This window comes from Callorhinchus milii, unplaced genomic scaffold (genome assembly GCF_018977255.1).
Source record: "Callorhinchus milii isolate IMCB2004 unplaced genomic scaffold, IMCB_Cmil_1.0 Scaffold5, whole genome shotgun sequence".
Taxonomy (NCBI): Eukaryota; Metazoa; Chordata; class Chondrichthyes; order Chimaeriformes; family Callorhinchidae; genus Callorhinchus; species Callorhinchus milii.
This window is the reverse complement of record NW_024704746.1, coordinates 22,505,095-22,532,710: the sequence shown is the minus strand read 5'-3', so window position 1 is coordinate 22,532,710 and position 27,616 is coordinate 22,505,095. Positions and strand designations below refer to the sequence as shown.

At 37.9% G+C, this 27,616-nt stretch overlaps 1 protein-coding gene across 5 annotated transcripts; it reads right to left on the bottom strand.

Annotated features, from left to right (window-relative positions):
• Nucleotides 1-1,602: 1,602 nt before the first annotated feature.
• On the bottom strand, nt 1,603-26,779 carry gpbp1l1 (GC-rich promoter binding protein 1-like 1). Of its 5 annotated transcripts, none has more exons than XM_007899880.2 (12): nt 26,509-26,779; nt 16,829-17,677; nt 14,080-14,188; nt 12,368-12,494; nt 11,535-11,839; nt 11,330-11,402; nt 10,156-10,343; nt 9,414-9,554; nt 7,027-7,185; nt 4,626-4,747; nt 3,733-3,835; nt 1,603-2,478 (listed from the first exon to the last, which is right to left on the bottom strand). In XM_007899880.2, exons 3-12 carry the CDS (start codon nt 14,140-14,142, stop codon nt 2,323-2,325), a joined length of 1,437 nt encoding a protein of 478 aa, XP_007898071.1. In that variant the 5' UTR covers nt 14,143-14,188; nt 16,829-17,677; nt 26,509-26,779; the 3' UTR covers nt 1,603-2,322. The 5 variants fall into 5 exon arrangements, with proteins under 5 accessions (XP_007898071.1, XP_007898073.1, XP_007898074.1 ...); XM_007899882.2 differs by lacking the exon at nt 26,509-26,779 and adding an exon at nt 25,315-25,533; XM_007899883.2 differs by lacking the exon at nt 26,509-26,779 and adding an exon at nt 20,119-20,157.
• Nucleotides 26,780-27,616: the final 837 nt, after the last annotated feature.

Here is a 27,616-nt window from a genome sequence, read left to right as displayed (position 1 = left end):
AATAAACCCTCACTGTCTCAAGGCTCTCAGATGAAGATTGGCCACTTAGGCAATGTACTGGGAAGTCGCCGGCATCTATAGAACTGAAACCCCAGTAAGAGCGCCTTCAAGTGAGATGTGGGAGAAAATTGGCCACCAATGAAAAGTCCAACCCAAGTTTTGTAAGAAATGTTTCCAATTATAATCCATATAAATCTTCTCAAACTACGCTGGTGATCGTTTGGGGAGGAGGTTGGGGTGGGGGGTAGCATCTGTTAATCTTTCTCTCACGACAGTTGTTAATTGTGCACGAACGAGCAAGGGCCGACTCACTCATGGGAGTTTCTCTCTCTTCTCCAGGGCAGCATCTCATTTTCATTCTGCGGTCCTCTGAAACTGTAAGGCAAGCCGAGGGCAGGAATTTACTACACATGTGGGGAGATTAAAGACAATCTGCAACTTATTGTTCCGAGACTGTAGCATCGCAAATAAACCGATGTGCTGATTATTATTTCAAATTCAACCTCTTAACCTGTTGGGAAATATACACACGCACACACTCATACTCAAGCTATTTCATGGTCAAGTAACTCGTGCAATTGAGATGTATTCAAACTCAGCAGCAGAAATACAAATCCTAACATAATACATCCATGAACCAGTCCATTTGTAAACATCTGCATAAAATTTCCAGCTGGAAAACGTGATGACTCTGCAGTTTGTTCTGCCAACTACCAAGGAAGCATCCATTGACAATTTGCCATGGTGTCATACCAGTGAAAGTTTTTAATTTCAATTGTTCTTCTTGAAGCAATAAGCGTCTTTTACTCTATTTCCAGCCATTTCCTCCAAATCTGGAATTCAATTTCCAGTTGGCAAAGTAGATTTAAAAAAAAAAAAATTATTTATCTACAGCTTTTTTTAAAAAAAAGAGTAATACAACACGACCAGGTGGGCTGTAAGACTCATAAATATTGTGCACAAATGCATAATTGTAAGTATATACAATTTGGTAAAAACAGGTGGGTGGTAATTTATAGCTGTCAGACAGTGCAGCTCTAGGATATTGTCGGATTGTTTCTTCCTATATTAACCTCTTAGATATAAAGGAATGGCCTGTAGTTTCCGGGCAAGAACGTTTTGTGCACTTTAATGTATTAAAAAATACGCCTGGTTGTATATTACAACAAGACTACAATTTACCACCAGTTAAACATTCCAACAGATTAAAAGATGCCGCAAATTACATCGTAACCTGCAGATCCAGAAAATAATTGCAGATTAATTTATACCAATTTGCAAACACGAGGGAGAAGAGGATGGAAAGATATGGGGGAGGAAATTAAGAGGGCTGAAGGTGCATGTGGAGTATAAACACCAGTACAGACTAGTTGGCCTGTTTCCATGCTGTAATAATCTTCGCAATTCTATGCAATACTCTAGGACTTGAAAGGCTCTCAGGAAGATTTATTGTAACACTCATCTTTAATATTTTTCAGCAGCAAAATCTTATTCAAGTAAACTTACTGATTCCTGAACAAACCGACCTAAAATTAATGTTCAACATGTTCTCATACCAAAAATGGGGAAAGAAAGTAGGGAAGAATTAAGACGCAAACCAAGTTGGCAAACTGATGCAAAATATTTATTCCAAGGTATTTTAATGCAGTAGTTTTCCTCATACAGATATTCATATGTGATAGCCACTTTAAATTTGTAAATAACATTATCAAAATAATCTTAATCTTTGAAATCTCACAAAATTTATATTTTACAATCAACCCTGAATATCAAGGCTGTTTGAAGAACTCAAAACTCCTATTGTGAATATTTTACAACTGTACCCAAAAAAATGGAGATAAACTTCTGGCGACAAGCATTTCTCTTTTTTCCCCAGAACTTCATGACATTGATAAAACAGATGTAATTAGCATTATTCTCGACAATTTATCATCAGTATTTGGAAATTGGTCTCTCACATTTCTTGTTCTATCACACAGCTATTCCTACTAATTGTTTGCAAATGTTTTTTTTTGAAGCTACTTTCAAAAAGATACCCATTTTATTTTATTTCCTTGCAAATGATTACTCAGAATGTGCTTTGCCCCCATTTCTTTATTGATGTACATATCATTCTACGAAGCATTCAACAGGACCGGCTGGTCAAAAGAAAAACATAAGAAAAAAAAAGAAAAAAAGCTGAACAAGCAAATCTTCTTCTTTGGGGCTGTGATCAACTCCCTTGTTGCATGGAAAAATATAACTCTGTGCCAAAAGAGCTTTAGTAAGTTTAGTCCTCCAGCTATAAGGAAATGTGTGGTGTGAATTCGACTTGTACCAGATTTAGACGTCATCATCGGAAGTGTCGCTACTGCTCGTTTCAGAGTCTGAGACTTTGCGAAGCCCTGGGCTGAAGGTGCCTCTCCACTGGGTGAACTGCAAAGCTGTACATCTGTTCTTCAGCAGAGAACCATTTTTCCTACAGCCGTTTTTCTCCAACTAAAAACAATGGAACATTTCTGGGTCAGCTGCAATGCTGCTTTGGTGCCAGGAATTTAACAAAACGCACGTAAATCAAAATCAACGGCTACAATATTAAGCCACTTACCCCTTTGAAGGCTGCAGACATTTCTGCCCTCAATTTTAAAAATAAATATTTTAAGATGATTTATGAAACTACCCATTTCTTGACACTTAGGAAATTCACGATAATTTGAACAAAATCTTTCTGCAGAAGTTAAAAAGGACTACTGAAAACAATTCAGCAGAGAGCACAACGAGTACTTTAGATTTATTTTTTAAATGTCAATTATACAACATCTTAAAAGACTATTTAAACATCCTCGAATTTAATTTGAATCCAAGATTAATGGAGCATGTAATTTCAAGTCTTATGTAAGTTCATCATAAACATTGCAAATCCATTACACAGGTATCCAATAAGCACCAATAAGTACTCAACTGGGATCCCAAAACTCTCTTGAGGATACTTTCATAGGATATGCTTTTACCTACACAAGACACTGCACTTACAAGAAACTCATTGCGCGAATGGCTTTGAGATGTTTAAAACACTATATTCAAATGCAGGATTCCTTTAAATTTTTTTTTTTAACTTTTCTCTATATAAAGCATAATGCAATTTCAGAACAGAAGTGTATGCTCTGCACTACATGACCTCCATCATGCTTGAGCAGAGAGGATTTGATCCCGTCAAAGTGCTCACAGAAGCATCTTACCTTAATATGTTCATAAATAAAATATGAACTTTTAAAAGCTATGCTTTGGCTATTTTTGCCTTCTCCAAATAACAATACTTCCAAGTAATAACAGTGCAGAGTTCCACATAAGAAAAGTATTTCTTAAATATAACACAATACTTAAGCAAGCCTTAATCTGATTTTCAGTCGACTGTGTGCGTACGTATGATATCTGCTCAGTAATTAACATTTCAAAACCACTACAATTCTAACCACAAAGATTTTGGTGGCAAGATGAAAGGTACCTGGCAGAAGATGTACAAGGAAGGAAACAAAGATCATTCCAGATGTGGAAAAGCATCTTGCGTAACATGGGATAGTTTAGAAAGTGCAGAGATAATGATAATCTTTGCATTTGATATCATGTCATTGAGACGTCTCAAATTGACTGTATTTTGTTGTAACTTCAATGTTTTTAGTACTGGGTTGACAATACATCAGCAAATAAACATCAATTTTATTTATTTTTGTTTCAATGGTGCATTACACACACCTGCTTGGTTTTAGCTTGAAATTCTCTGAGCTCGTCTTCTGTCAGAGGCAAGAAGCTGTCATCATTATCAGGGTGCTCCTGCCAACCCATTTCTTTCAGTAATCTGTACAGAAAGAAACATTAATTCATAGCTCAATCAATCGCACGGAAAGCCCGGGTTTTACAAATCTATCATAACTATTACTGCACACTTTCATAAATTGAAGCTGAGGATAAAAGACAATAAATGGACTTTAGAAAAGTAGCCACAACCTATGTTGATGAAAAAAGTCACACACAAGTTTGTTCAAGCCAATTTAATTATTCAAAATTCCCATTACCATAACAAAATTTGTCATTATTTATAGCAATTTGCCACTCGCCAAACAAACACTTGCTAGTGGGCCAGAAAACAAAAACTCCACTTATTTGCCTTTTGCTATTATTGAAAGCTTATCATTTTTAGCTGTTTTGGGGATAGGTTAGGAGATTCGAGAATAGGGGAAGCAGAAGAAAACCTACTGGATATTAAATTAATTTTTCAATATGAGCCTCTCCCATCTCTGAGGAGTTTCATCTGCATCAGAGGCAAAACAATTAACCTGAGAGATATCCCCAGTTACTCTACAGGGTGATTTATTGGTTAGGAAATGAGTGCCTAAATACAAGTGTAACTTACACAATCAAGAGATGCAAATGCACTTTATCAGTAGGATATAAAAAACAAATGACTGCTCAATCAGAACTGATCTCACAAGCAACAAGGTTAGTTAGTACCAAGGGTAAACAGAAGACAAGGGATTGGACACTTTGCTAATCCACTAAACTATCTAGTCCAAAAAAGTGCTCCAATGTAACACATTTTTATGACAACTAATAAAGTTTGGACTATGGAGTTAAAGAACGGTTCATACCTGTGTTCTGCTTCAAGGGAACTGGAAAGGTAGTCTTTTTCTGCTGCATAGAAGGAGAGACCATGCTGATTACCATTCTCTTCACCATTTTCCTTGGGTTCAGGAGTATTGCCAATACACTCCTATTGCAAAAAGACTGAAATTAAACTTCAGCAAGAAAAATGTGATGCAGTATTAAGTAAGTTATGTTAACTATTCAGATGACTACATGATACTGCTTTCTAGCGAAAGACATGAATTTACACCTTCAAAGCACCATAGGCTCTTAACAGGCAATGTATCTTTGACTTGTTTGACTACAAATTAGTTGAAGTGGAAAGTCATGTATTCCTCCTCTATTAAATAGCAGACTGAAAGTGGATGGCGCTCTTTATTTGAATCTGTTCCACAACCTGGACTGAAGCTCCAACCCACAGAAAGGAGATGAGGGTTGGTTCCCTCTCCTATACACGAAGAGTAAAAATTAAATAAATTTCAGGAGACTCATTGTATAGTCAATACAATAACAACTTGCATTTATATAGCGCTCTTCACGAGAGAGGTTAATAGTGTCGGAGACTGACGCCGAGCTGGGCGGAAGACAGGAGGTGATGCACAAAGATGATGTCAAAGATGATGTACAAATGAAACCTGCTGGTAATGTATCCCACGTAATGCTGATAGAATGCGCAACAAATGACTGTGGCATGATCCACATGCGCATCCACTTTGCTAAGTTTCCAATCAACCTTGCTGCCACGGATAGCTAAGCAAAGGCCCAGATGTCGGATAATTCTCAAAAGGTGGTGAAGAAAAACTGAGGAGAATGCAGGTCGCTTGCATCTCTAGCATATGTCTCAGTGCAGCATTAATAAAAGCTTGGAAGTAGATTTGGTGCTTGGCACAGTTAATTTTTGCGGGTTGTGAGAGATCCAGGAAATAATGTGGACGATCCAATTTTCAGGTTTTGAGATTATATCATTCTCGGTTCCAAGAAAGATGAGGCGTGTGCTGCCTCCTTTGTTTTATATTCATTAGAATAATAATCCCTCCAAAACTAAAAACAATAATAAATTGGTCATTTTCAATCTACGACTGTTTGTGGGACATTCCTGTGCGCAATTGGCTGCCGCGTTTGCCCACAAATATACAGTCAATTCACTTTACAGTGTACTCTGTGAAGCGCTTTGGGACGTCCTCCCGACGTGAAAAGCGCTATATCAAAATGCAAGGATTATTATTATTATTATTATTAATATTAGTTTCTGCTTTACTTGGCAATCAGCTAACAAATATTCTAATGAATACAAAAGAAGAGGCTGAACATGACAAGAATGCCGGCTGCACATCAAGGACTCGGCTATGCTAAAAAGCATTCACCAACATCATCTCGGACTCTCAAGTCTGTGACCTCTGTGACAATTCAGTTGCCTGAATTTCATTCCACTGAAATGGATACAAAAATAATTGGATTTGAAGAATAGGACTTTCTTCTATAAACCTTATTGGTGTGAATTCCGCAGTTTAACCGTTTATTTCAGCCTCTCTAAATCTCTAGAGTGCTACAATGTTCTGCAAATCACAATATAAAAATGCCATATCCATCATATAAAAAGTGAGCTGAATATAAATCTTGCAACGAAAGACACGAGGGCAAAAAAACAGAACAATGGGACAGTACAGGAAATCACACATACATAAAATTCTTTCCAGAATGTATAAAGTGAAGTGGAATGAGAGGGGAAAATCAAGAATCAAGCCTTACTAAAAATCGATTTTCCACAAATGCGTGTATTGTCTGATTTATTGTAAGTATTGTAAGTATTAAGTATTGTCCACTTAAACAGGAAAGAAGTCTTTCATTTGACAACAGCAAACTGCATTTGTATGGCGCCTTGCAGGAGACACAATATTGGCAGATGTTGTGAAAGTACGGTTAAAAGAACAAAAATAGCTTGACAGGATTGTTGGGTTTAAAAAAAAGCAAAGCCAATGTCAATGCTACGCTCTGCACATCAAGGACTCAGCTAAACGTATACTAAGTCGCTGGACAGTCAAAGGTTTGCACCCTGGCTCAGGATTGGATGTGGGCAAGGGAGAGACTGATATTGAAGGAGGCGAAGGAAAGGCTGAGGCGGAGGGACTCTGGGATGGGGTTCCACAGGGTAAGAAAGATAGTGCAAGGTCCTCAACAAGGTCTCTTGAAAGGTTTACAGTGGCCCCTAACACACAACAAGAAGGGTTTGGAATCTGATTCTCCATGTGGCGAGTTCTCGAATCCGCAGAGTCATTAAGAAGCTCCAACAAGCGTAGGAAACAAAGGGTACAATCAACAAAGTCTGACTGCTCTCTCAGCCCATGAATATTGCATGGTGAGTAGGGGGAAATGGAAATAAAAAAAAATTTAAGTTATTTCACTAACTTCTTCTGATTTGTCAAAGTCTCGGTGTTCTGAGACTTCCCCGTTCCGGTCATCTTTCAGGGCCTTCAAAAACTCACTCTTCTTGTCTGTCTTCACTCGGGTCATTTTTATCAGACGAGTTGCATTCATTTCCATTGGAGGGGTGGTGCTTGAAGGAGTCTGAAAGTGTAATACTGTATTTAGAAAATCCAAGGCACTTCTAAATCTAGCAGTGGTATAGTCAGGATTAAAGGATCATTATATTCCATATTTGGTCGAACTCTTGGAAATTCACATTCAAAGCATTCTTAGCCCATTACTTTTCAAAGTTGTGCGTGCCAACTTCATAGATTACTGCCAATTAATCCAAAATGTTTTGTCAATTAAGCACGTTGTTAGGATGGCTTTAACAAATTAAACACTCAGCATGTGTAAACCCACACCATTGACAGTAATTTATAACGTTTATGGAGAGAAATATGGTTCTTCTAATGGTATATCAAAGTTTCAATTGAATCTACTCAATGTATGTACTTGAAGTTTATAGTTGCAAATCAAATCTTATAACCCGTTTTAAATTTTATACTCTGATCTTTGCAATCAAATGTGCATTGGCGATGTTAATAAAGCCAATGAATTGTTAAAACCAGGTGAAGTGAAGTACTACCATCAGGTAGAGATAAAGTTTGCTCTATTCCATTAACAATGCAGTTTGAACTGCAGAATACCACTGCGCTTTCTGCAAAGGTCAATTTGAAGGCCCAATCTGGTAGCAAATTTTACCTTAAGTGGCCAATTACAAAGAACCTACTAATACTGATTAGGTAATCATGCATTTAGTTCGTAGACTGCTCAAGTATCAAGTGAAATAAAACTGATTCTCAAAGAGCTGTAGGAATCAGAAATATTACTGCTTAACATTATTTTAGTTGAATTAGAAAAAGGTATGGAAAATTAGTGTGGGTGCATTGAAGAGTTAAATTAGTTCAGAAGTGTTTATTGCAGCTGCAGCTCTCTTGTTGGTTGTTGATATAACGGTTTTAGTTTGAATCAGCTTATGGGTACCAGGCTCAAGGACAGTCCAGCTTGTCTAAACCAGCCTGAAAACAACTAGCACGTGAGGTTTCAGATGGATCATCCTGATGTTTTTTTTAATATTGCAAAACAGGCAATTATAAAAGAGGTGTCGCTCAGTTATATATTGGTCATCATAGTGTTCCCCCCTGCAAACCAAACTATTGATTCCAGTAATTAGAAGAGACAAAAAACAAAGATACAAGAAATACAACTGCTAAAGACAAGTACTTTTGACTCCTTCTTTTGATGCCTGTGATTATCAGCGTGGCAGTTCTTCTTACAGACAACGCTTGCTAGTTCAAGATATTTAATCTCACGTAAGAGATCTTGAGACTTTCAGCCTGAAGCAAGAGATTGAGATTTTTCGTCTACTGCTGATGAAGGTTATGAACTTTGGATATTATCATTACAATAACATTGCTAATATATACACAAGCAGAAGTCAATATTGTGGTAGTAACTTGTAATATTGTGACTATGTTTCCTGTACTAATGCAACTTTCCTGTCTTACTAAGTAAACAAACTTTGAATATAAAGTACAAGTGACATTTTGTTCCTCTGTTAACGGATCCCAAACATATAAATTCGAACAAGCAGAATAAGCTGGTTGCAACAGTGGTTAACTCCACCATTAACAGTATCTTTGAAGCCAACAGAGCCCAAGTACTTGTATCTGAAATCTGGTTCCTCTTTTTCCATAACCTAAATCATGTTGTCTTAAGTCATGTTGAAGTGAATATGCCCAAGTTAAGATAGTAGCAACCAAACAGCACCCTGCTTCCTACCACACCTTTCATTTCTTGAAATGCTGGTTCTGAAATTATTTTAGTTCTGTGCATAACATCATAAGACTGTGCCTCTAAGGCCGTCTGGATTCCAAGCCCAAAGCAAAATAGTTAAGAGGAAGCTAATTGTCAGATGTTCTTGCACCTTTCTCCAGCCTCCCATACTATTTCCCTTCTGGCTTGGTTCCTTTGTTGTCATTCACCATCAGGCACCACCTCCAGATGAAATCCAACCACCTCACTTATTATAATGCTGCCACAAAACACAGAAGAGCCATCCATGACACAACAACAACAACAACAAGATTCCATTTATAAAGCGCCTTTCACGTCAGGAGGACGTCCCAAGGCGCTGCACAGTTGGGTCATGACCCGAGCAGGGGGGAAATGGTCAGGGTGAGGGGAGGGAAGGGAGGGAGCGAGGAGGGGGAAGAGAGTCGAGAGGGGAGCTGAAGGCTCGGTCAAAGAGAAGACACAATGAGATCCGAAAGCATTAAACCAATAAATGTCTGAAGAAGCAGTCTGGTTTGCACATAGAATCTTACCTCTTTTGGGGAGATGTGACTAGAACTATTGGACTGTGTTGATGGCTTGATCATTGCTATTGGACTTGTAAATGCTGAATCTTGGCCAGAGAAAAGTAAGCCGGGTTTGTTCTCTCTTCCACTGGCTTTCCACGGAGCTGGCTATGTTAGAACACACAGGAAAACAATGTTAGTAGGTTCTAACTTTCTTAGCACTGGCAACGCCCTATGGAATTCTGATCATATAAGGAAGATGCAGCCAGTAATTATTTTTAAATCAAAAAAATAAAATTACAATAGCTTATGAGAATACTTTGCAGCCCAATATTAGTTTTTTTAAAAAAAAACAAATCTGATTTCTGGAGGATAACAGCAGCATCAATATGAATCCACTGGAATTCTTGAAGGGGTAACAATCATCAATCATCCTGTGATATACTGTAATTTCCCCATCCCTTGTCTTCTCCCCTCACATTTTGTGAATTCATCCTAAAATGATTCTGATTCTGAGAATGATTACCCTCCTCCCCACACCACCCACCCCCCACCAAAATAAAACCGCAAAACTTTAATTTGACAGCTAACATTATCATCTAAATACAAGCCTCAAACCAAAGATTAGAACTCAATCCCTGTTAGCTGCATCTGTATTATACAATTTGAGTTACGTAAATGTTATTTTATGATTGGGATTTATTCACATTATCAAACAATAAGTCTGCCAATAAAGAACTTCCAAGGATCATACAATAGATTACTGTACCTTGGTAGGAGGAGCGGCAGGTTTGGGTATTAGATTTTTGTAAACACTTGGGCTTACAGTGTTTTTGTTGCTGTTCATGAGATGGTTTCCTGAGGAAGAAAAGCTAGTTAAGAATATCGGTTCGTCTCTCAAAACTTTTCTGATGACCAGCATCTTGGAAACCGGCTGCTTGGCACTTGGAGGGTTTTCTAGGTGTAAAAAAGGAAGGGAAATGTTTTAGTCAATTATCTTTTTCTCCTACATCTGTATATCTTAGTTTATTGCAATATAAAAACACCCAGTAGAACAATACCACATTTCCATTCTCAAGTGTCAAATTTGGTATCCTCATCAAGCAGATGATTTTTAAATAGGTAGTGGAACCATTCATGAACTTTTATGATGGCTTATTTATATCCACACATGTACAGTGATGCTGCGAGTTTAGACACAAGCCAAAGTACTCACTTGCATGCTATGAGTGTAACTACAAGCGCAACATCATGCAATGCACTCCACTTGCATCAGCAGATTTAGGTAAAATAAAGACATTAAGTTGGATCACTTCACAATATCTCAAAAATGTTAAATCCCAATGATAGACTTTAATTATTGCAGGCTGATTTGATATCAACATTGGAAAACTTTTATTTCATTAAAAACTCAAAGAGCACTACAATAGTAATAGTGATTTTTTTTCTTTACTATTTACAGAAACTCTAACAACTTTTCTGTGTTTTCTTCAGCAAAGACCAGATTGTGAAGCAATGCCTATAGTTAAAAAAAACTACAACTTATAATTGATATAAAGCAAAAGCAGAAAAATTGCAAGGAATTAAAAAAAAGTCAATCTGACTTGTGATGGAACATGTTGAGTTTCAGTGAAACTTTTAAAAACTATTTTTATTGGCTTTGCTCTTCAAGTGTGTCCTCTCACACAGGTGAATTTATGGCTGTTGTCCAGGGTTAGCTTCCACAACTATCTTTGTTGAATAAACCATTTGATCTCATCCTTTCTGAATATCCGTCCTCATCATCATCCAATTGCAGCATCCAACTGTTTTCTTATATTAATAATATAACCCTCGTATTTGATAAGTGTCTTGTTACGTCAATATGGAAGTAAATTCAAACATTTAACTTTAATTATCTCAGTTGTGGTAAATATGCTTGTAAATCTCTGGCTTCTTCTTACCCCAGACTCCCGCAGGTGTGCTGACAGGTCTGCTCTGGCTTGGTTGTTTTTCTGCATCAGGATTCAAAGAAGGCTGTTTAAAAAGATTTGATGCAAGACCATTAATTTGGTTTACTGCCTTCAGCGAAAGAATTCTTGTGATTCAAACCAATTAATCAGTAACACTAGGTTACTTTATCTAAAAAGACACCAAAAATGGACTTACAAAGTCTTCTTCCTCAAACTGAAGTTTTTCATCCTTTTCCTCCTTTTTCTCTTCCTTGATCTCAGCCTTTTCTCTTCCTTGACAAGGTGGCTTGTCCTGGAATGCTGAACTTTTTCTATTGTGAAAATTCCCATTCCAGTGCCGATGGCTACCGCGATGATTTACACCATCGTGAGTCCTGGGTACATTGTGCCAACCAGCATTTTCCTTCCAACCTTGGCTTCCAGCATCACTAACTTGAACACCTTTAGAAACACCCGAATCCACAGAATCATGACGGAGCAATGAAGGCTGATACCAGCCATCTGCAAACAAAAGGTAAGTGTGCAAATACCTGAAACCAAAACGACTACTTTTCATCAATGTAAAGGAATCGCCGTAAAGGCAGTTATAGTTGCATTATTGATGGGAGTTGCAAATTTAAAGACATCACATTTACAGATACTTAAATAATTTTGGGGGCATTTAGATGGACCTTTGGCCTACTGCCTGATATTGTTACAATGACACTTGGGGCTAGTTTGATGAGGAAAAAGGATTCCTAAATATGCACTTTAATATATGCAAAAAATTGTCCTCTCCCTCCCTTTTACTCTTCAACTTGTCAACTTAAAAGCATTTTGTTGTTGAAAATATTTTCATTCATTTAGTCACACTGGAACCTATTATGTTAACTCCCCATTAACAGCACACAATATATCTATTTCTCTCTAGGTGTATATGCCTGGCGAGTGGATAAAACAATTACTGTACAGAAAACAAGTCTACAAGTTTAACCAGTTTTTTTTCTCTCAAAATGTGTCTCTGCTAACTCAGGACTTTGTGATAATTACCTCCAGCAGCTCTGAGTAGACCATTACTAAAGAATCCATCCGAAGAGTTGTGCCTTCTCCGACTCACACCAAATCGACCATCTCCCCGAGCAAAATGATCTCCGTGTTTGTCATTGGTCGAAGAGGACTGTACAAAAGAGTTTTCAGAAAGATTAAATCAATTGAGCTTCCCCACAACAGCTTCCGATTCAAATGTAGAACAAGTACCTTGTGCAGAAGAAAGCAACAAGAAACATATTACTACTCTATATAGGAAAACATCACTCGAAAGACATGGATACCAAACTGGGACGCACAGGCACACATTGTACCCAGTGGAATGTGTAATATCATATCCCGTGTATCCTGTCCTTTAAAAAATTCTACACAAGTTCAATGTGACTCAATTAGAAAAATTGCAGATTGCAATTAGAAATCTGCACTACGGAAATCTGCTGCAAATGCACAAAATCTATAAATAGTTGGAACTGATGAACTAAATCACAATTTAATGCATCCAAACATTTGATGATCATTTCAATCAGTAACATGCTCAATTAGTTCGCACAATTTATTGGTGATTTGCAAGAGGAGTATTTTCAATACTCAGTATAGTACTAAAAAATGTAGTCCTCCAGGAAAAAGAGAATTCCCATTAAAAAGAGCAGCGATTCAAGGACCCCATTTAACTGGAGCAATTTCCAAAGTAATTGGGCTAAAATAAAATATTATATATATATATTTAGAGTGAGAGAGAGTGAGAGAATTAGGGGAGGAGTGCGTAGGAAGGGGAAAGAAAAAATGTAGCTCCAATTTTAGTAAAGCAACATTTTAAAGTGTCAAAGGAAACTTTGGGTTAAAAGTGTAATTATGACACAACCAAGAAGTTACAAAAAAATTATATTCTAATGTATTTGGTTAGGGAGCATTCAGTCATCAAAAGAGCTACAGGAGCCAGATTTGTTGAACAGAACATCTTAAAAAAATATTCCCACGTAATAAGGTATAAAATCTAAGGGTTCAACATAACAGGTGTGATGCTCAGGCATGGTAAGATGAAGCATTACTTTTGAAAGACAACAAATGTGTTTCCTCTAAGAGGTTTGATTTAATTTGCAAGCTTCATGAATGCCAGAGGTTGCGCAACAATGTCTTATAACAATCCTTGTATTTAATATGTCTTGGACAAGTCTCAAAGGTTTTCATAGAATATACTGCCAAGTGATTTGACTGTATTTTGCGGGCGAAACGTGGCAGCCAATTGCGCACAGCAGTGTCCCACAAATTGTCATGGACTGAAGTGACCAATTTATTATTATTATTTGAAGGAATTGTTACCCGCCGAAAAGCAACCCGCTAATCGACTCACAACTGGGTTCCTACTTACTGCTAGGTAAACAGACGAGTGTGGAGTAAGAAAACTTGCCTAAGATTTCGCTTGCTGGGAATTGAACCCAGGTCTCTGGGGCGAATGAGGCGAATGCTCTCACCACGGAGCTACAGGACTCTACAGGTCTTGAGGTTAGATAAAATCTATTCAGTTAAAGAGAATCCTCCAACTCTGAACATATTGTATTACAACACTAAAATCCCTCACTTAGCTATGTAGTTTGCGATTTCAAGGTGCTCCTTATCTTAATAATAATGCAAAGAACTACTGTTTTCTATCATGATTACATTCTTCAGAAAACCATGTTTTTTTTTTAAATTAGAAAAAGCACAACAAAGAGTACCTTGGCTGAATGCTGAGATGTGGAGAAATTAAGCCAAGCAGGAACAAAGTCATGCTGCGCCATTTAGGTCCAGTGTCTCTTGTCAGCATCAAACCTCATGGCCAGGATCCTAATAAAATAAAAGGGGACACGCGATGACAGATGTTAGAATGGGAACGAGCAAAGATTTCTGTAATAAACCAGACACATATTCACACAATTATATAAACCACAAATTTACTTATTCTGAATAAGAGCTGGTTTTAAGCTCAGCTATGTACACTAGTAAATCTAATACTCTATGATACTCATTGCAACAAAATATGTCCTCCATACCTTTCTTTTCGTGCAACCAGGAGGCATCTAGAAGTCACAATTCAATATAAAACAAGCAGAAAAACTAAACCATAGTTATTTACATTAGTTTATTTTAAAACATGTAATTAATGCTGATCATATAGTGGTTTTGAAAGAAGTTTAGAGCATTCCAGGAACAAAAACTTTCAAGTGAACAACCCAAATGCTGCATTATTTTGTTCACATCAGTAACTCACAATGAATATGAACATGAATCTATCTAATTGCTTATACTTAACAGCAATGGCAGACATTAAAAGAGTGTATGATTACACATCTACAGTTTATAGAATAATAGAACCAGTTATGCAGAAAACAATTGTTTAAAGCCCACAGTCCAAATATATAATCTGTCTGAAAAATTATTTGTCTAATGGCAATAACTATTCAGTATGGAAGGTGCTATGTAAATGCAATTTTTGTAGCTGTATTCATTAAATATGCCATTGAATACAATATGCAGGCAGAAGAATTTAGTTAATTTTTTTCAATTGTCCCATATTTCTAAATGTTATGGGGGGTGGGGGAGGGAATCTGAACAGTTGCTATTATGCTTCAGTTGTTCCTTTTCAACATTTTATTTTATACATTTAGAACTGCTGGTTGGAAATCGTCTGGGAATAGTCACATAAATGTATAATCTCCTTATGTAACTACATGAATAGACAGTGGGCTGAGAGCAGTGCTCCCACTCACAATGTCACATACACGAGATTTTAAAGAAAATGTTCCTTTCTGTCCAACTACATCTAAATAGGCTCGCTCTTTGTTCAATGGAAATTGTGAACCTTCAGTTCAGTAATTGATTTTGACGCAAAACTCAAGTTAGCTAGGTTATGCATTGAACTTATTTGTTAGCAATTCATTTGTGCAAAATTACAGGCTTCAGAATTCTGAGACATCTATAAAAGGGCTTTCCAGGTCATTTCTCGATTGCAAAAGATACAAGATGGTATGTTGTCAAGTCTTTATCTACTGATTATACTCAAATTTATATGTGGCTGCTTTCCCTTGTGTAGACAAATCATGCCTGTAGCAATTTTTTCAAATCTAGTCACGTTAATGACATCAATTAGCTGTTACAGGATCAACAGCTTATCTTTGCTCAGATGTGTGCTGCCTTTTACTTTTAAACTTGTATTGATCATCTTAAATTTAGGACTTATTCATTACACATGATGCACAAGGAAGAAGGTTATGGAAGAGATTAGGAGAGGCCCTGCCACTGAGAAACACTGGCAAAGACTAGTTGGGCCAAATGGCCTGTTGGCGCGCTGCAAGTTTTATGTGATTCTGTGCATCATCAGCTGAAGTTCTTAAGTTGCTACAATTATAGAGCTCAGAAATTCTGACTAACAGATTTCAACCAGATGGGCTGATTCCTCGGAAGCCAAGTTTTACTTGGTTCAACGGAGTCTGAGAGGGGGAGAAAAAGGAAAACTCAATAGGGGTTGGACTGACTCCCTGTACTGTTGAAGGGATGAGTCAAAAAGCAGCAGCAGCAACACACCTGCAGATTTATCCTTGAGATGAACCCAAGGGAATAGTTTGCCTTTCTATTTTGGGGAAAGGCAGGGAAGAAAAATGTTTGAAGTGCAGCTGGAATTCAGTAGTTCAGCTACAAAACACATGTACCGTAATAATAATCTCGCATTTGACATAGGGCCTTATCACGCAGTCGGTTGCAGCTTGAAATCCCTCTTTTAGTAAATTTTATATCAGTATCTTATTTGGTTTTGTCAACTTCAGAGCATTCAGCAGACTTTGTTCTGACCACTACCTGCCATTGTGCTAACATCTCTGATGTGTGTGATGTGCACATAAGATGAATGATTGCAAAATTAGGACAGGTATAGCCAAGAGAATGTGAAGTTGCTGGGCAGGATATTCTATTTTCAGTATGTGCATTGTATTTGTCTCAGGATACTTTTCAAAATAAACTTTCAAGTCAGAATAGTAATTTCTCAATGCAACACAAATCAATGATAATCACACAGTAAGTTTTCATCTCATTGTGGAGAATGCATTGGGGAAACAGTGATAGGTATCGATGTTTCAGTTAGAAAAATTATAACATTAACCCAATACGTGAGCCGACATTCACAACACTATTACAAATCAATTTTCGATTTGGCTAATCTAAGAGCAGTAATTAAGTAAAATTATTGTTAAGTTTATATCCATTCTATAACACTGCTTGCAATTTTGCTGTCACAGTATCTCTATAAAGGCATCATACAATTACACAGAAAAAATTCTGCTGGATCTCAGAATTTCACTAATTGTGGTACACAAGTTTGTTTTGCAACAGAAAAACAGGTGAACGATTTAAAAGATGCTGAGTAAATTCATCTCACAACAACAACACAAAGGGTTATTAAGCAATAGTAAAACTGAATGTGAAAATCCTTACCCCCCAAGCAGAGCTTTGTGGGTCAGCTCAACTCAGACGTTTCCAGTATTCTAACTTCCTGTTCTCCCAATGGAGTTCAGCAGACTGTAGGAAGAGCTTGCAGGGTGACCTGGTCACTGAAGCACCAGTAGCAGCACACTGTGCTCGCCTACACCTCAACCCCACCTCAGCTGCTCATTTTATCACTTCCCTATTCAAGTGTACAAAATAACCTGAATACCTACGCCAGTTAAAATGGTAACTGCGAGCAGGTAAAACTACGCTCACCTCATTAATGTTTTCAGTGAAATATCAACACTCCAGAGGGAAAAGAAAAAATATATAAATAAAATAACAAATTAGTTAACCCACTTGTCAGCAGTGATTTGTATGCAGCATAACCAAAAATACAGGAAGATATGTAGCCAGGTTTTATTTCATGAATGTATTTTTTTCACATTTATAAATTTAGCAGTTTCATTTTTTTTCACATATCTATCATTTTTAGAGTTGGCTCTGGGAAATACCACATACACTTCTGAGAGGATTTACATCGATTTTACAGTCATTTGAATAGCCGCTGTCCGGCATCACAATATAAATTTAAATTTCACATCGACCTCAACAAATCCAAATATTTCTGTAGCTAAAACTATGTATTAAAAAAATGTACATAAAGGTTTTAATCTCCCTGTAAAAAGTTCAAGCCTGTAAATATTTTTGAAACCTGAAGTTAATATTCTAGAACAGACCACGTTAAAATCAAAAAGCAAAAGTGAATGTTCATGGCAGTCTTTTCCCCCCTCTGCGGCACAGTAAAAATGCTTTCCTTGGTGTCTTCAGAGTCCAGAGCTCAAATTTCAGTAATGCCTGCAATAAAGCAAAAGGATTAAAAATAAATTTGTATGAACTACGCTCATTCTTTAGGTAAAAACTACAAGCTACAACACTAAAAAATGCATAATCCATAAAAACAAAAACATTCATTGAAATTTGCTACTGCTCCTCACGGAATCATAGCAAGATCTACATACAAACCAAATAAAATATCCTTCAAGACCTCATTGATGCAATTACCCCCCGCCACACACTTCTCCTATTGCAATCTACAAGCTCTTAAGCTTGGTAGCACTAACCAATTACTTGATTTATTTCATCCTCTTGAATCTTGGTGCTGTTCAGCCTATGCAACTTGTCTCATCACCAAAATTTGTTATATTTTTTCTAATGTCCAGAATTAATAACTGTTCTATCCTGTGCAGCAACTTGGACATTCCTCAGCCTCATTATGGATCCTCAAATTGTGGATCTGCAAGATTGGGTTTCTCCAAGCAAAACAAGAAACTGAAGAAAAAGATAAAACTAACTAGAATTGGGCACAAAAAACATAAACATAACAAACAATTGAAGAAATTAAAGCAAGGAATCAGAAAGGATAAGCACAAGAGAGAACCCAAACTACAAAATATAAAAATTAAGTGCAAGGGAAAAAATGTTTTTTGTACCCTTCGCCTTGGCTCCTGGCAATCTCTCTGAATTGAAGGACCCATGAGCCAAGGCAAGAGCTCCCATCAAAAAAATTCTACAGACAATAGACCCATGGCAGGATTCATTAAAAACCTATTGGGATACTCTACTGTCAATGTAAACAGCTGAGAAAAATATTTCGGGAAATTTGATGGATATATAGAAAAGCACATAGCCACAATTCTGAATGCTAAATTGATATGTCCAGAAAATCACACATTAGCAATTTATCAGCCTAAACATGTCTAGGCCACTCACATAATATATTTCTATCTAGAACAAACTCTGAATCTGCTCAATCTTATTTTACAGTAACCAAGTTCTATATTCTTGGTTCTGATTTGGTTGTGCAAATAATCTGCATGATCCAGTCCTACTTCATCATGGACTTTTATATTTGATACAATTAAGAAATTATCATGACCAGTTTCCTACAGGAGTAAAGGATGCATTGTTTTGTGATGCAGCATTATGATGCGTCAGTCTATTGCAGTCTTTCAAATGGTTGAGTATTGCAAAGGGGAAAGAACTGAATAAAACACAAGCATTACAGTATTATTCTATTCATAGAACATATAGGACATCACAGCCCCTACTTCAGAGACGTTGGATACTTGATTAAAACTAATAGTAAATGAATCATCGGACATAATTTAAACTCCCAAAGTATCCAAAAGCCGATATATGGTACACATTCAACTCTGTGGTACATTATCTACACTGAAACATTTCTCCTAGTTTGTATGTGACATAGTGAAATCAAGGACGCAAGTTAAACAGTAAGATCTGTTACCTTCGGAAAACAAAAACAGGGTGTGGAAGTAACAGGAATGCCTTCTTTCTTGACAAGATTTAAGAGATCAAGTTATTTTAATGTGTCAATCTCCGTTAATGTGTTTACTGTTGATGTATTTATCTCGCATGACTTTATAAAGTGGATTTAATTTTTTTTAAGTACAACATTGTTTTTAAAATCCACAACTCTAAATTAGCTCGTCCTAGCACTATTCACACCAAGTGCAGAGGTACAAACAGCAAGTCCATCACATTCGTGCTGGTGGAAGAGTACAACTGAGATCTGCTCAGGCCGATCAGAGAAGCAGAAACTCTACCCGAATTGAATTCAAAGCAATTATCAGGGAATGGTACACAATTCAGGACCTTCATGTTTGGTAAAGAAAATCTTAATTCAGCAGTTGCAAGAATCTGGCTCATCCTTTTTAATCTTACACTATCTGTTCTGATGACTGTGATGTACAAAAAGAGAAAAAGTAATCACCATCATCCTCCATTATGCTGATAACTTGGTGGAGTCAGCAGAAAGCTAACACTAGATAACTGATAATAGCTCGGAATATGGTTTAAAAATGAATACAACAAAAATAATGTTCGTCAAACACAGTGGATGTAAAGATAGTCAAAAATATAAAAGCTGATCGCACTCAAGATTGGAAATATTAATCAATTTATATAAATTGGAAGGAAAAATAATTAGGATGATCATTGTGATCAACAGAAAAGTCGTGATAAACAAAACTAACATGTAAAAGTCTGAACTTTCAATTTGATCTGACAAGCGTGATGATTACATTTCGTTGACAATTTTAACATAGCAAGTAGTGGCAAGTAGAAAATTCAGAACTTACAGCAGAAAAAAGGCCAGAATTAATACGATTGTGGGGGATGGTTCCACAAATTTATTTCATGAGACTAAGTATTTGATCACATCACAAGATGTTTTATATAAGCTTGTTGCAGTGGATGAAAAATGCTCAGTTGTTTACCTTTGCAGGATGGGAAACAAATAGCTGTTTAGCATAGTAGCCCAAAGAAAAATCCAGTATTTTGAAGAATTGCTGACTGGAAAACTGGAAAGAAAACAGCCTTTGGGAAAAGACAAAAGACACACATGGCTTTCAATGAGTGCCTTGAAGTCAAGAAGGTCAGTTAGATTGTACAACTAGTTTGGGATCAAGGGATGTTCTCCATTTAGGTCATGAACCTCCAGATCAGAAACAGCTTCCGTAGAAGTAGAGGTTAGTGCTCTTAGGCTCTCTACACAGTGAGCTGGGTTTAAATGCCATAGACCTTATAACTCTTTAAAATTTTTTCCAGTGGCACGGTCTTCTAAGAACAAAAATGACACACATCCTAATTGTTGCATTTATACTTTGTACACACTCTAGGCCTTTAACCTGTCGATGTAGATTCATGCTGCTGAATTCCTTCCCAAACATTAACAGCCATCTTGTATCTTTGTCCATTTCTGAACTGTGGACTCACAAACTGAGACTATTCAACCAATGAGCATCCTCTATGCTCCAATATCATTCAAACCCAACACAAAATACCCAGTTAACTGACTGCAGAGGAAGCAGGAATGAAAACCATGAGACATTTTTTTCCAATCCGGTGGTGCCAAGGCCAATTTTAGCAGCACTCTCACTATCACTAAGTTGAGATCAATTCAATTCAGCACAAGTTAATTATTTTTTTCTGGTACATACACCTCCATTAGGTGGGAAATTCAAACTTATTTAAAATTCAAACCAGGAAGGGAATACCTTTGTGGTGTGCCCTAATCTGGTGTTAACCAATCAATGTCAGATTGATAACACTTTCAACATTTCATAAACTAATTCATTACTGTATAGGCTATTCCTGCGGAGTCCTGTAGCTCAGTGGTTAGAGCACTCGCTTTGCAAGCGAGAAACCTGAGTTCAATTCCAGGCAGAGGGTGAAACCTCGGGCAAGTTTCCTTACTCCACACAGAGCCTAATAATAATCCCTCCAAAACAAAACAATAATAAATTGGTCATTTTCAATCCACGACTGTTTGTGGGACACTGCTGTACGCAATTGGCTGCCGCGTTCGCCCACAAATACACAGTCAATTCACTTTACAGCATATTTTGTGGAGCGCTTTGAGACGGCTAGAAGACGTGAAAAGCGCTATATCAAATGCAAGGATCATTATTATTATTTGAGGAAAGTACCTCAGCTTAGGGTTTTTTAAAAATTAAAAATTTAATACATTTTTTAAAAAAAATTCTTACCAACTTTCACCTTTTCACTCCTGAAGGAGTTTGCATTTTGGGTTGAGAAAGGTAGATAATGCTATACAATACCAGACCTCTAATACGGTTTCAAAACTAAGATATCTTCAAGGCGATTTGGAAAAACAGACTAGGTGTGACTTTAGAGAAGTACTGCTTGAACAATATCACAATTTTACTTTGGATCGGTGTGTGAAAAAAAAAGTTAATGCTGTTCTTATAAACATCATAAACACATCAATGAGACATTTGCTAATACCCGTGCTGACCCTGATCTATATTGCAGATAACTGAAATTCCTGATACAAGAGAGCCCATTATAGCTCCCTTCAACATAGCGCTGCCTCACTTATAGCTTAGGTCCACTGAAGACTTACACTCTCTCAACTACTGGTGAGACTTGCCACCGTTCAGCACAAATAAATGAGACTTTCAGGGCCGTCAGGTCACTGCTGACTTCACATCCTGCATGTTATGTAACAGTGTAGAACTTCTAACAAATTAAACTGAACACGTTATCCATTGAATACCATCAGATGCTACCTGAACAAAAAAGACAAACTTTTCCCTACTCAATTTGTCCTACTACTTCACGATAAATATTTTTGAGAGATCCACTAGAAGGAATGATTGATCATAACCACATTTCAAAAGCATCTCTTCAAAAGACCATCTGTCTACCTTTATTATTTCCACATGTTTCCAGTTGCAGGATGCATCTCCAATGCAGTTTTTCTACGTATCAAGTTCAGACTGATTCCAGAAATTCTAACATTATTTGAAGTTTTTACTAACATAAATACTTGATGCCATCAACATCGAATAAATTCCTAAAAAATTCCTTGTCCTCTATATCTACATAATGTACAATAAAATGAGTTAATAAATTAAGAAATAAAAGAGATCACTGTAATTCCTAAACACCAGTAAGCAAAGGACCCAGTACTTTCTACTGGGCTGCCATATCAGGTTCTATTTCGGCCACTCATTCTCCCCGTTAGTCTGTCTCCATCCATTGCCTTCTTCATGCTTTCTATTATTGATTGTTCCTTCAATCTTCTTCCCATGTTCAGGCCTTAATTTTCCAGAACACTCCCAATATCCTTACCTCATTGCAAGTAATGTTTCCAAATTTAGAGTTTGTCATTTTACTTTCTAGATTAACAAATGGTAAGTCTCTGTACTCCTCATTTACATTCTCACTAGTTTACTTGATTACTCTCCACCTAATCCATTCCTCTCAGATCACATCACTTTTACCATCTTCTACCTACTTCCATCCTCACCATCTTTGCTCAGTCCCCAAATTAGTGTTTTTCTAAAATATTTTTTCAGCACTTAATTGCACACATCAAGCACCTTAGCTCAGCCTTCCACAAAAACATCATTGCTTCCGAATCACATTAGCTCCGATCTTGTACCACAAAGGGAAAACAACCATTACTATAAATCCACCAGAGCTTAAGACAGCTAGAAAGTGAAGAAATAATAATAATCCTTACATTTGATGTAGCGCCTTATCACGTCTTCAAGAAGTCTCAAAGCGCTTCACAGAATATACGGTAAAGTGAATTGACTGTATATTTTATGGGTGAAACGCGGCAGCCAATTGCGCACAGCAGTGTCCCACAAACAGTCGTGGTTTGAAGTGAACAATTTTTTTCTCCGAAGGAACCATTAACCTCGGAAAAGCGATCCGCCAATCGACTAACAACTGGGATCCGCCAATTGACTTAACAACTGGGTTGCTTGGTAAACAGAGGTGTGTGTGGAATAAGAAAATTTGCCCTCTCACTTGCGAGGCGAGTACTCTAACCACTGAGCTACAGGACTCCACGTGTTTCACGATGCAACAACTGACCAAATAAAAAGGTCCACTAATAATAGAATAAGCTTTGCATGTGTTATGGTGCCTATAATATTAAAACCTTGAGTGCTGCAAAGGCAACTATTACATGTTGCAGCAGTGTATGTGTAGGCAAATGCAGCAGTCAATTTGTGCAAAGCAGGTCCCACAAACAGCCATGAAGTGAATCATAAATTTATCTGGAGGACTGCAGCAGTCACAACAAAATCAATTGGTTGGTATTTTTATCATCATGTTTCAACAGTAATATTTAAGAAACAAACATCTTGTCCAACTAAATATCACATATAGTGTACTACTAATTGTTTTACAAACTGACACATGGTGGAATGGGAAGGAAATTTGGGACTAGTACAAATCCTGAATCAATTTAAGGCATTCAAAAATCCATAGTGATGACTCGCTGTGATCCCAGATAAGGAAATATTCTGCATCACTATTATGCACCTGGTAATATTGTGCTGCAGAAAAAGATACATCTTGTTAAATGTAAATTCAGTACGACTAGTTGGCCTGAATGGCTTGGTCCGTGCTGTATCATTCTATGCAAATTCAGTTTATTCTACTGTTGTCAAATGTTTTGTTGAGAAAATCATTGCAATTGACATGCACACAATATAGCGCAGTGAGTCCAATGCCCCAATGTCGGCCACATGGGGCCCTAATACAAATAATTTAATGCTATTTGTATCAAACTTCTCAGCACAAAATCAAGAAAAATAAAAGCAAGACTAAAACAACTTCAAATAAAAGGTGCTCAATGGTAATTACTGTCAATTATAGTGACAGTTTTATGCATAAGACATGCAATTTCCCGGCAATATTTAGTAAAAAATAAAAGTATCACACTGTGCATGCCATGTGGTACACTAGCAAGAGCCAGTCATCAAAATACAATTAAATTCAAATTCTTTCACTATACTAAACAATATTAATTAGAAGGTACAAAATGTCTGGTCCTTTTTGACAAATATAGGAAATCTTATGGTACAGATATCAAATAAACTTCCTTGCACTAAGCTTTCACTTTAGACTTCTATCAAACCCTTCATCTTGGCGCTGTATGATATACATTGCACTTTTCATTTTACACAAGCAACAGCCCTTATTTCACATATTACTCCCGTTACATAACTTCAAGACAATTTACCACAATCAAATTTATCTACAATAAGATTCTTCACAGCAATTTTTATCCCATCTTTATATTAAAATATAGGTGAACAAAATGGTAAACCCAGTTTCACACAGCTCATTCAGCTAAGGTCATGATATCAATCAAGTCTTTGGATTTCAGGGTTGAGGTCAGACTTCCTGCTAAACAATCAGTTAGATTACTACAAACCTACATCACTATGGCTGCCATGATTCCTCCACGCCCCCCTCCACTTTCCATTTTAAGACATTTTATTGATCCCAAAAAATTGCTGAATCCATGAGGATTCAAATGCAAAACATTCTGCTCCAAACTCAAGCTCAACAAATGTTAGGTGAATTGAGATTTGACTTTGAGTGTATTACTTTCAATTATGATTATTGCAATAACAATTAGCATTTATAATAATACTTGCATTTGATACAACGCCTTACCGCATCTTCGAAAAGTCTCAAAGTGCTTCACAGAATATACTGTAAAGTCAATTGACTGCATATTTTGTGGGCGAAACGCAGCAGCCAATTGCGCACAGCAATTGCACCCTTTACATAGGGCAAGTACATACATATCCAGGAAGTTCATTTTAAAGCAAGTTAAAATAAATATAACACACATCTGAAATGGACACATCTGTGACATGGAAATGTGGTTGGACATAGGGAATAAAAACATCCTTTAAATTCCCAGCAAGATATTTTTGCAACATCTCTAACCTAACTGAAACAAAATCCAAACAAATGCATATAAGCACAACTATGCCCTCTGTTACATCCCGAAATGTGCACAAACATTGAATAACATAGATTACAGGACACCAACATCTTGGATGCTTCGTACGGGAAGGAAAGGGCAGACTTGGGTTCAAGATAATATTCCAAAGACCCTGCAATGGCAGCCATACCTTAGCCGAACACTCCCCCCATTTCACTCACTCAAACACAGGAGAAATAGCAGCCTGTTTTCAAATACGATTTGTGGACAAAAAAACTATACATTTGGGGCGGTGTAGGGGAAGAGAAGAAAGGAAACTGTGAATAAACAAACTCCAAATAAACCTTTCAGGCCACACCAGGCGTTAGATATCCCATCATAGGAACTGCAGAGGAAACCAAAACATGCTCTCTTCCCACCAACCAACCAACCCTCACACTCTCTCTCTCTCTCTCTCCCTCATTCTCTTTTTAAATAAAAATTTTAAAAAAAGGAAAAATACAAGAAACACGAGAAGGAAATGAAACGAAGCTCCCCCACCCCCACCCCCCGACTTAATGGGGTTCAACAATGCTGATCCTTAGCACTTTTTTAAAAAAAATAACTACTGAGCAGCAGCAAGTTTAGGCCAAATTAAGCGACCCCCCCCCCCCCCCAAAAAAAAAGGCGAATAGGGGGACCCCAGTGGTAAACACATAATTTCTCCCAACCTGACAAAGATACGGTCACCGAGGAGAGAGAGAGAGAGGGAGAGAAGGGTGGAGGGGAGAGATAAGAAGAGTTTTACACACACACACATATATATATATATACACACACACACACACACATATATATATACACACACACATATATATATACACACACACACACATACATATATATACACATACACACACATAGATGTATATATACACTCACACACCATTTCACAGGGTTAAAAGCCCAGCAAATCCATCAATTATACAATCAATCAATCAATTATTTTTTATATAATAAAAAAAACCGACCCCCCCCCGGAGCCCTGCAATGTGTGTGTGTGTGTGTGTGGGGGACGGGACGACGACGACTGCGTTTCTTATTTTTGAAAAAAAACACGAAAAAGAAAAAACACCACAGAAACGTTGCTTTGGGGAGGAGGGGAGGGAGGGGGGAGGGGGGAGGAGGGGGGAGGCCACAGACGGAGAGAGAAACGAACCCGAAAAATATATATATATATATGAGAGAGAGGGAGAGAGAGAGAGGGAGGAGAGAGATAACGAGAGAGAAAGGGTAGTGAGAGAGAGAGAGAGAGGGAAGGAGAAGCCGCGGCCCCGACAATAACAACAAACCCCGGGCCAAGATGGCGACACGGCAGCTGCGGTGCAATAACATTGGCTCCTACCTCGGGTGTGTGTGTGTGTGTGTCTGTCTGTGTGAGAGAGAGAGAGAGAGAGCGTGAGAGGAGGAGGAGAGTTGTCTCTACAGTTTCTGTATCACTTTTTAATCTATTTGTCGCTTCAGTCTGAGGTACTGGAGTGGGCATTCATCTGGAGCGGCGTCTGTCCGCGCGGCTGTGGCTTGTGGCTGAGGTGAGGCTGTTGCGGGCGCCGCCTCTCTCAGGTGACTGACTGACTGTGACTGTGACTGACGGGCGCCGCCGCTCGCGCTCTGCTCCGAGCCGCCAAAACACGGAAGGAAGGAAGGCCCCGTGGGCCCCCGTCACGTGATCGCGCGTCCACACTGCGCCCCCCGTCACGTGATCGCGCGTCCACACTGCGCCCCCCGTCACGTGATCGCGCGCCCGCACTGCGCCCCCCGTCACGTGATCGCGCGTCCAGACTGCGCCGCCCCCCATCACGTGATCCACTCCACTCTCCTCTGCATTGTTAGTTCATCTCTGTGTTAAACGCATTTTATATATAAATCTCTCTCTCTCTCTATATATATATATAATGTATGTGTATATATTTAGAGAGAGTATATACATATATACTGTGTGTAACACAATATATATACTATATATGAAATTAAATCCTAATTTGAAGTACTGTCAACACATAAATTTAAGTATATTCTGTAAAGTGTAAATGTACAGTACGGTGTATATATAACACCTCTCCACCACTGTTTTCTTTTCCGCTGCGTTCAGCCGCAAAAGTAAAGCTCCCTCCACACTTGGTGCCGCGAATTCACTCGCCCCAGACGCCAATCTGGCCCTTCGCCCCTTGGCTCGCCTTGTGGTGTCCCAGCCTGGGCCAGGCTGGCACTTTTAGTTTCGTGCTGTGGAAATGCCTTCACGAGAGGATTGCCCAGACAAATTTCTCTTACAGCCAGTCCGCAGACTGCAGAGTAATCTCATACTGTCAGTCTGGTTTAGGTTCGGACTCGGAAGAGAGAAAGAATGTTTTAACTCACTGCCGCCCCTTGAACGTTTTCGACCAAATATTTATGTCAAAAAAGGGGCAAACACATACAGAATAATCATGTGTAATTTTCCCTTGTAAGGAATC

Coding starts and splice junctions, on each gene's coding strand:
- gpbp1l1 (XM_007899880.2), bottom strand. CDS start 14,142: ATGGCGCAGCATGACTTTGTTCCTGCTTGGCTTAATTTCTCCACATCT. Junction 10,344..11,329: donor CACACCTGCGGGAGTCTGGG/GTAAGAAGAAGC, acceptor TTTTACACCTAG/AAAACCCTCCAAGTGCCAAG. Junction 2,479..3,732: donor TTCAAGCTAAAACCAAGCAG/GTGTGTGTAATG, acceptor CATTGTTTTTAG/TTGGAGAAAAACGGCTGTAG.